At 39.9% G+C, this 10160-nt stretch overlaps 1 protein-coding gene across 1 annotated transcript in view; it reads right to left on the minus strand.

Annotated features, from left to right (window-relative positions):
- The window catches only part of LOC308084963 (ATP-binding cassette sub-family G member 4-like), a 25197-nt gene extending 15664 nt beyond the window's left edge, over positions 1 to 9533 (minus strand). The window contains exons 1-4 of the mRNA XM_080427962.1: positions 9434 to 9533; positions 8751 to 8802; positions 3793 to 4014; positions 48 to 165 (exon numbers count right to left, since the gene is read on the minus strand). Coding sequence (XP_080284088.1) covers positions 48 to 165; positions 3793 to 4000 — 326 coding nt within the window. The 5' untranslated portion in view covers positions 4001 to 4014; positions 8751 to 8802; positions 9434 to 9533. The remainder of the gene's footprint in view (positions 1 to 47; positions 166 to 3792; positions 4015 to 8750; positions 8803 to 9433) is intronic.
- Between the last annotated feature and the right edge of the window lie 627 nt (positions 9534 to 10160).

The following is a 10160-nucleotide window of genomic DNA, read 5'->3' on the forward strand; positions in this document are numbered from 1 at the left end:
TGTGTGTGTGCGCACAATCATGAACCAGGAGAGTTCTTAGCTCTTACCTGTACCCAGCCAGGATGTTCATCAAGGTGGACTTCCCTGCCCCAGACGGGCCCATGATTCCTACAAGCTCCTTGTTGCAGAACCTTCCAGAAAGACACTTCAGCAAGGCTTTGAAACCTGAAATCATGATCATAATCATAATATAATTTTAAACTGTGAAACTAAAAGTGAGCATAAACAGGGCAGGAGGCATGCAACATTGTCAAAACAATTACCATTTACAATTTTGGCATTTAGCACATGCTCTCCAAACTTAAAGTGCAAGATCAGAGTAAGCGGCATGAACTCTAGTCAACCAGCAGGGCAAGTGGTATAGTAAATAGAGTAACAAAAGTAGAGTCCGCACAATGGATCAAGCTCCAAAAGTTTAAAATGTATTCTCCACCATAGTACGTGAGCTCTTCCTCAGACAAGGAAAATACAAAACACACCTACATATTGTTGCTGTCGGGCAGAAAGCATCAAAAGTAGCAGATCCACAAGCTCGAAACACGGCGCGAAGCAACGCGTTTCGAGCTTGTAGATCTTGTAGAGCTTGCAGATCTGCAAATACACAGTGACAAAACACCACAAAGGAGTGTGGACTATATTAAATGAATTATTAAATTAAACCCAACCTCCTATCGCGGACACTCTAACCACAAGGCCACTGAGCTGATCGTTCCCAAGTAGGCCGATAAATAATGTCTCACAGGTCACTATTGTGTCGCAATCCACCCGTGGTAAAACGTCTATACAGCACTATTTTATGAATGCAGGCATCATCACTTCCATTTTAAATACATTTTAAAGCATGTTTTCTTTTCTTTCTCTTCCCCCCAACCTTTTACTGTCAAGTGTCAATACTGATATACATACTGTGTGAAACCTTAGCTGAAGTCATGGGATTCCCTGAAGGGATATTGGCTCAGCTGTATCGATAGCCTGGGGTGGTGATCACCCAGTCAATAGGAATTGACCTGCAGACATGCTTTCAGACATAGCTTGTTGACAAGCGTCACAATAGCCTCTGACTGGCCCTGTGCACTTTGGTGCTGTTACGTTAGGTAGAAGATGACTTTAAAGTGTGCTGGTGTAACACTGTGACAACTGACAGGCACAATGTAAATCTCTCACAATGCAATCTCACACTGTTCATCAAACAATCCAATTAACTTCCTTTTTGAAAGAAACAAAGGGCAGAGAGATGGAGTTGCGACAACTGAAGTTCGGAAGGAAGAGAACCATGTCTGTCAAGACTACTCCTCCCCACACGGCAATCACGGGTTCTATTTAAACCCAATCCAAACACCCAGAAGCTTAATTACATGACAAGCTTTTGGCAAACAGCATAAAGGCCAATGATGTCATAAAGTGAAGATTAACCTGATCGGACACATCTAAAACCTCCAGATATGGTTTTCCATATATGCCTCAACCAGTGGGTTGTGAGCCAAATGATGGACCACGAGATGTTTTCACAGGGTATAAGAGCACTTCCGATCGGGAGGGTTTATATGATACAGTGTTCATTAGATTAGAACTATGATCCAATTCAATCATGACTCTATGTAGAATTTTAAATGTGGGTCCTGAGTAAGCACCTTCTGTTCTACTTGGCAGTAGAGGACGTGTGTGTGTGTGTGTGTGTGTGTGTGTGTGTGTGTGTGTGTGTGTGTGTGTGTGTGTGTGTGTGTGTGTGTGTGTGTGTGTGTGTGTGTGTGTGTGTGTGTGTGTGTGTGTTTGTGTGTGTGTATTTTTTGAAAAAAAGCGTAGCCCTCTACTAAACCTAATGACAATATTTCCTCTCCTCTCCTCTCCTCTCCTCTCCTCTCCTCTCCTCTCCTCTCCTCTCCTCTCCTCTCCTCTCCTCTCCATCCCTCTCTTCTCCGGATCACCCCTTCACATTACGTATTGATGAGCTAAACTGTCTCATGCTGCACTGCAAGAAATTGTACCAGACACCCCCCCCATCAGAGATTTGAAGCGGTCCTCTTCACTTAAATGAAATAGTTCATTATTTTCTTGATATGTACTTTATAATTGCTTGATGAGTACATGCTCCTGTCATTACTTATTTAATGTGAGATGGTTACAGACTCAATCAGAACAGTTTCAATACAATATTTATTTTCTTCTTTTTAAATGCTAGACCAATAAGGCCCTACTTCTTATTTGTAGGATTGCTGAGTTTGTGAAAGTACAAAGTGTTCCTCCCTGAACTGATGAAAGCACCAGATAGCTAAGGAAAGAACAACACTACATTATGCAGGGGTGTTATCTCTTCTTAGGACCTGTTTGACTTGGAACAGTTTAAGGAACTGCCAATGGGTGTATTTCTTCTGCAATCAAAGTGTAAATAAAATGAACAAAACAACATTTAGCACATGCATGTGTCATGGCAGTAACAGCACTAAGTAAGAGCAGAGAGAGGAGAATAAGTAAATATTATATGCAGAAAATGTTTAACTAATATCCAGCCACAACGCTAATCTGATGTTTATATTGAATTAATTAATATTACCTATATATTAATATGGGTAATATTAAGACTCGGAGTATAGGGATGTGCATGACTGACCAAAATCAAAATAGATTATTCTACGTCTACCTATTAACCCATTGAGACCTGAAGCCGATTCTACATGTCTCCTAAATCTCAACAGTTTTCTGAAAAAACGTTTCTATATCAGTGGTTCTCAATCTTTTTCATGTCAACGACCCCCAAAATTATATGTATTTGGCCGCGGACCCCCATCAAAACATTTTGTTCCAGGGACCCCCAGAAGCAACGATTTGAGTTACAAATGTTCACTTTAAAAATATATATATTCAAAGATTTGCACACATTTTCAAGATTTTTCAAAAATAGCAGATCTACAAGCTCGTAGCGCGGCACTCGGTGCCGCACTATGAGCTTGTATATCTGCTATTTTTGAATAGCCCAAAGTGTAAAATAATGCTTTTTAGCTCAAATCTAAAAATGACACAGTTCCAGGTCTTAATGGGTTAATATGGAATTAATGTCATATATGTATAATTTTGTACAGCCATTAGAATCATGTCACTGTGTAAGCAAATTCGCCTTGGCTATCATCAAGATTCGACCTAGGACGCCTCGAGACGTCTCCAAGATGATAAGATGACCAATTCAGCTGGACAATCAGACAACGTGCATGATAACAACTGCTTTTGTAATAATACTGTCCTTGGTTACGTTCTCTATGGGGAATTTCAATAAAAAGATTACCCAGGGGGATAGCGGCCTCTAGCGGCAGTGATGTCAGACTTCGGCGCTCTATTGTGTTCGTATAGAGTAGACGCTCGACAAGGCCGGACGCACCACGATGGATTCAAACCCCTCGTAGCCATATGTTGCAAAGTGATGCAGATGTACAGTTAGTTATCTTGTCCTGTACTAGTTAAGACAATATGATGATGACAGTATAAAGATACTGAAATGCTGACAGCAATTATGCAATGTCTCAGGTGGTTATACTGGATTATAAAGTGGCCTTATGTATAATTGGTCATTCAAGCTACAGTATTACTACTTTGTGGTCTGCTGCCTTGAGACGAAGATTTGGGGGATTTAATCAAGTGTGATGTGATGTTTAATAAGCTGCTTCCTCCTGGTGCCAAAACACCTTTTATACACAAACAATCATAGAGTGACATTCCCAGTACAAATTCAACGTCCAAACCCCAATATTTCCCCAAAGCACTTCACAATATCAGCGTGCATGTGCGCATACTATGGGTTACCTTTCTTCTTCCAGCAAGGTCCCTCTCTGATGGTATAGGAGAGATCTGTGAACTCCAGGTCTACGGCTGAGCGTTTGGGAAGGTGGGAGAAACGCTGAGCCTCTGTGATGTGGTTCTCCACCTTCTTCAAATGACCTCCCCCGTTACACAGAAGGGCCTCCTCCATGGGGATAACCACAGACTCAGCTTCAGGCGTCTGATCAGCCATACCAACTGAACTCACTGTTAGGAAGGAATGAATGCATGGTATGGTCACTGATCATTGTACATCCCTCTGCTAATAAAAAAAAAAGCCATGGAAAATATTTAAATGGATGGATACACACTGATCTGTGTATCAGTGTGTTTGATACACAAAATGTGTTAATGTAGTCTCTGTGGAACTTTATAATCACTTTAATGGCCAAGCAGGTTTGCACATTTCACTTAGTTCACACCATTAAAATTCAACTAACCTTAGAACAGAAAAATACAAAAACAGAGACAGACACTAGCAGACTGATTTATGGGTACCTGAGGGCATAATCACCATGCCATGCAGGTCAGATGTAAAATGCTTGCACACTGATGTTAAAGGCATAGAAAAAGGAGGCTCCAGTTACCTATATAGTGTTCTGTAGTACAGATAATGCACTTCCCTGGAGGCTGTGTGTGTGCGTGGGCGTGTGTGTGTGTGTGTGTGTGTGTGTGTGTGTGTGTGTGTGTGTGTGTGTGTGTGTGTGTGTGTGTGTGTGTGTGTGTGTGTGTGTGTGTGTGTGTGTGTGTGTGTGTGTGTGTGTGTGTGTGCGCACGCATGGGTGTCGCTGTGTCACGCAGTCTGCGCACTCACGCACGCACTACACATACTGTAGAATTAACTTTCATACAGGATTCACACTGAACAGTTTTGCTTACACAAGAGAAATTTGAATAGATTAAAATTGTATTTATTTTGTTGTAATCATTTGATTAATAAATGCAACAAATAAAATCTCATTTCTAAAGTCACATTTCAAGTCAATGTCAATTGAAATCCATAAATTGATAATTGGAATTTATCTATGCCACCAAAAGAGCTCCTAATTGAACAACTGAATGTTTATTTCATGTTGTCCAGATGACGGTAAATGCACACCGCTCCAGTAATTCAAACTGGGAGGTCTAACAGAAGTTGAGAAGTCTAGCAGTGAAAAATACACGTTTTTCATGGGCCACATCAGACAGAATCTACTCCCATTGTCCTGGCAGGACACTAAGCAGCAAAACTATGTGATCTATTCTATCCTGTGATCGTGAGGTGATTATTGGCTTGTTATAATGCCTGCTGAAATGGAGATATGTCTGATCTACTTTGTTCTTCAGAGACGACCATACAAAAAACCAAGGTTCCCAAGTCTGTAGTGGTACAGTAATTTGTCCTTTTGGAGACAGAAGGCTCATTTAATTACTCATGCGGTTCTTAATCCCCCCCGGAGGGATTAAAGTCAACTTTATTTTCTAGCCTTGATCTACTGGACCAGGAGGGGCCAAGCTGCAGCCCCAGGTCCGCTACCAAGCACCGAGCTGAGACAATGTATGGGAATAGGTTGCTCTTCACTTGTCCTCTGTATCACAACTCCACATCATACCAAGGCACATTCCTCTATGGCCAGGGGACGGGGAAGAAGTCAAGAAAGAGAAAGGTCTGAACATGTTACGTATGCTACATGACGTCAAGAGTCATCTGGGACAGGAGGCTGAGAGGCACTCTCTCTCACGCAGGAGAGGGGAACATCCTGAGATCCAGAGAGAACTCGCTGACCTGGCATCATTCCACTTCAGATTACTCGTAATACACGTCTTACAGTAACATCTGATTCCAAGAATTTCATGCTACAAGTACAGTAGGATTACAAGTCCATTAGCATCAAGTCAGGCAGCAGGATTGAAACGGCAAAGAGGGGTTATCAAAGGTAATGCAGCTTCACTGCAGACCTGGATGAAACGTTTTTATGCCAGTTGTCAATGGCTTAAATGAAATGTAATTCTAGCAAATATCCAGCCTCAAATTACTTTCTCAATATTCCAGAAATCTCCTTTGTCAAGACTTAATACAATGGAGAAAGACTTGCGAGAGTAGCCTACTCAGGGCATGTACCCTGCAATCGACCTGGGTTATCCAGCTCACTGCACAGCTCACTGCCTCAGCATTCACCTCAATACAAACAGAATATTGTATATTTCACATGATGTATGTAAAACTTGGGCGACAATACATTATTTGAAAATATATTTTGGACACCGGAAAAAGTTTCATTTAGTTTCTCTTATATTTGTACATTCAAAATAGATTTTCTCCATTATAGGAGTGTCCATTTCTTGAACATTTTGAAACATGAAATATATTTCTTCTTATTATTGTTTCTACAAGCCCAAGCCAACAGCAGAGGCGATGAGAGAATTAAAGCCCATACCAATGAGTTAGCCAAACAAGGAACTCTCAAAGCATTTATCAACTCAAAATGATAAGTCAACTCCAATACCACTGGGAGATTTGGAGAGTGTAAAAGTGCAAACACACACAAAGCCATCCTCATCGTTAGTCAAACAACTGCATAATGATGCCATCACAAACCAGGGACTCTAGACTTAATCTAAGGATTAGTCTGTTAATGTGGACCTTATTGAGTGATCATGATTATAATGATCACTCAAATGTGTATATATTTTTTTCTCCTTGCTCCCCCCCTCCCCATTTTCTTTTCTCTTTCTGAAAAAGAAAATATCTCTGGCAGGCACTTTACGTTGAGCACTTTGAAATTGTCCTCACTCAAACCCCAAACCACAAGCACCATGTGATCACCACAACTGAATACACACCATCATAGCCAGCCCACCACCTGAGAAGGACGCAGATTAAGCAAAGTTATCTGCAGTGCAGACTCAATTCCACTAAGTACATTTAAATACAAGCGCTGTAAAACATGAACATCAACCATGTTCCCCTGCTCAGTATCTATGTATCAGATAAGAGACAGCACCCCACACCATGAAAACATCAATGAAAACAGCCGAGGGCAACAGGTGGCCCGTGGGTCAGAACAGGCCCGCCAGTGATAATATCATTGATTATGTTCTGACCTGCCATCTAATGGCTTATTAAAGAATATTGCCAGAGGCCAAACTAACTTGCCGATTGTAGGCACAAGCTGTTCACAAAACAAACCGAAGAACAGGGATTGTAGATATAGCTTAAGAGATAGATACATTATTTGTGTGCAGTAAGTGATTTTCTTTTGTTAAAATAAGTGTTAAATACCTCTATATTCTGATCGTAATCCTAGCTATAGACTAGAGTGTTTGTTCAGTAACAGGGGTGTTCCCGTCTCTCCAGCTCTTTAGTAAACAGAAAATGCATTTTCAGGTTGGGATTCCAATTTGATCCATCAGGAGAGGGAACTCAGAGGGTACAGGATAAACAAATGAAATTTGTAGTGATAACACAATAATGAGCATACAAATTTGAGCCTGGAACATATCAATATAAAATTTAAGCTGATAATTTCTCCTGACTAGCTGAAATTGGCAACCCACCTGAAAGTGTTTTTTTTTTGTTAGAGAGATGGGGAGACCCCTGTTACTGAATAGACATTCTAACCTTTTCACTTAAAAAACAAACAAACAAATAATATCACTTAGAGCACCTTTATGATCCGTAATCTATCACCGCAAATGCAACGTTAGTTCAGATCAAACGAGAAAATTAAAGACTTTGATGTTTCATGTCCTCCAAGGCAGTGGGTCTCCGCATGCGGTTTCACATGATTGGGGACAGAATTTTGAGTTGACTGAATGAATATCGGGACTATGTTAAATAACCCATGAACACAGTTTTGTCTGTAACCATCAGGACATCTTGAGACCCACTTTTGGGTCCTGACTCAATGTTTAAGACACACAAGTTCATAAACTTTGTTCTGTAGTAGTGGTCATGGCATGTCATTATGCCGGCTGGACTTACATAACTCGGGCTCTGCTCTGTAAATGACATTCTCACCAGATCAAACCCCAACAAAGTAGGTTAACACTGCTAGTCTCCAATAACATGTAATAATAAGACCTAATACTTACTGTACTGAAGCAGAGGAGAAAAAACCTCAAAGCGCACACACATTTCACCTCAGACCTACAGCACCGCTAACACCAGACAGAGGGTGAACTTCACAGTACTTTAATGAGCCACGTGAAAGAATAGAAGTGAACTAATACAAGAGAACAAGGCACTTGTATGTGCGAGTCTGCATGTATCCTGTCTTAAGCATTACGTTTGGAAAAGTATTAACAAAATGTATCACATCAAGCATAAATAATTTTTCATAAGATGTATTTTGAGCAGAGAAATTGTGCAAGTTCTGTCTGTCTGTCTGTCTGTCTGTCTGTCTGTCTGTCTGTCTGTCTATGTATTCCTGATACAGCATCTTGAGTTTTAGGAACCATTATAGGGGTCAAACGTATCTGCTGTAAATATAAATGTTGTACACTGAATGCTAACAATGCACCTCATTGTTCACGAGTGATTAGAAATAGTTCTAACATGTAAAACGAGGAATGGGCCCAGTTCTCCCCAAACATAGCTCCCAGTTCTCCTAAGTGCCCAGTCCTCTGGTTACCAAGTAAACCTGGGGTAGATTCAATTTCGGACAAATATTCTACGAAGCCTTGTAGGCTTCATACTGGGACAATGCCTATCCTGGCCCGGACCATGACTTCAGAAAACAATAGTGAATCTGTTTACAGATTTATTTCACCCTGTCACAACATTCACTAATCTCTACTTTAGAGAAAATGTAAATTTGTCAAATTATTAAGAATACCATAGCCTGCTAAAGTCATAACATTTACTGACATCAATAATCACAATAGCCTAATGATTAAAATTAGCACCAAGGCTATTTATAAATTAATTTTCAATATGGAGTGTGAAAGTTGAAGAAACTTACCCAAAACTTAACTTGCTGTCAGTATGGAATGTCTTTTGGTCTCTTGTCCTGTCTTAAGAAAACATAGAATGAATTCATAGCCATTTGACAGATTCAGATGGCTGCATTTTAAACAAATTCATTATCATCTAGCCTCACCTATAGCCTAACTTTCATCATAATTCAAATCAGCATTGTATTTTGAAATAATAATAATAATAATAACAATAACAATAACAATAACAATAACAATAACAATAACAATACTAATAACAATAATACAAGTAATATTATTAATAATAGGCTAATAATAAACTAGAGTCCTACACATTCATCCCTGGGGGCTAATATTGGACAGTCACAAGGAATGGCAGTATAGCTGTAGCTTGCACAGTGACGCATAGGCTACATACAGATAAGAAATAGATCATATGATGGGATAAAAATACTAATAAAATAAATACATGTAGACTATAATTGATTGCTTCCATTGAAATAACAAAAATAGTCCTTCCTTCCAGTCCTATACAAAAATATCCAAAGACAGAGCCCATCATAAAGCTCTATATTTTGGTGAAGAAGAGCACCTCGGAAAACCCTAAAAGGCTATTTAACTTTCCGACAGCGGATGCCATCCATCCATGCCACCTCCCAAAACAGAATGAATATAATATGTAGGCTATAATGTAATGTCATGATCTTACATGTGTAGCTCTCCAATAAGTTGCTTGGTCCCTCTGTGGCAACGGTCGAGACGTTATCCTGACATTAGGTGCAACACGCACCAACCAGCTGCTAGTCCTGAAAACGGCACAGCATCAGTGTTGCCATGTCCGCTTATTATAAGCGACTTTGGGCTTGTTTTTCTGTGAAATGGCTTGTGGTGGTTGCGGGTTTTTTGGGCTTGTTTCTAAAGTGTAGTTGCTTATTTTGGGCTTGTTTCTAAAGTGTAGTTGCTTATTTTGGACTTGTTTCTAAAGTGTAAGTTGCTTATGTTGGGCAACTTGGGCTTGTTTCTAAAGTGTAGTTGATTATTTTGGGCTTGTTTCTAAAGTGTAAGTTGCTTATGTTGGGCTTGTTTCTAAAGTGTAAGTTGCTTATGTTGGGCTTGTTTCTAAAGTGTAGTTGCTTATTTTGGGCTTGTTTCTAAAGTGTAAGTTGCTTATGTTGGGCTTGTTTCCAAAGTGTAGTTTCTTTGTTTCTAAAGTGTAAGTTGCTTATGTTGGGCTTGTTTCTAAACTGTAGCTGCTTTCCTAAATGTTGTTTAAACCAGTGTTTCTCAAACATTTTCAAGTCAAGGACCCCCAAATTCATATGTATTTTTTCAGTGGAAAATACACCGGGCCCCATCTGAAAACATTTTATGCTAGGAGACCCCCATCCCCCATACAAGATTTGTGTTGTTAAAATGTCACATTGTTTTAAAGATTT

The sequence above is a fragment of the Gymnoscopelus braueri genome (assembly GCF_963280865.1).
Source record: "Gymnoscopelus braueri genome assembly, chromosome: 5".
Classification (NCBI taxonomy): domain Eukaryota; kingdom Metazoa; phylum Chordata; class Actinopteri; order Myctophiformes; family Myctophidae; genus Gymnoscopelus; species Gymnoscopelus braueri.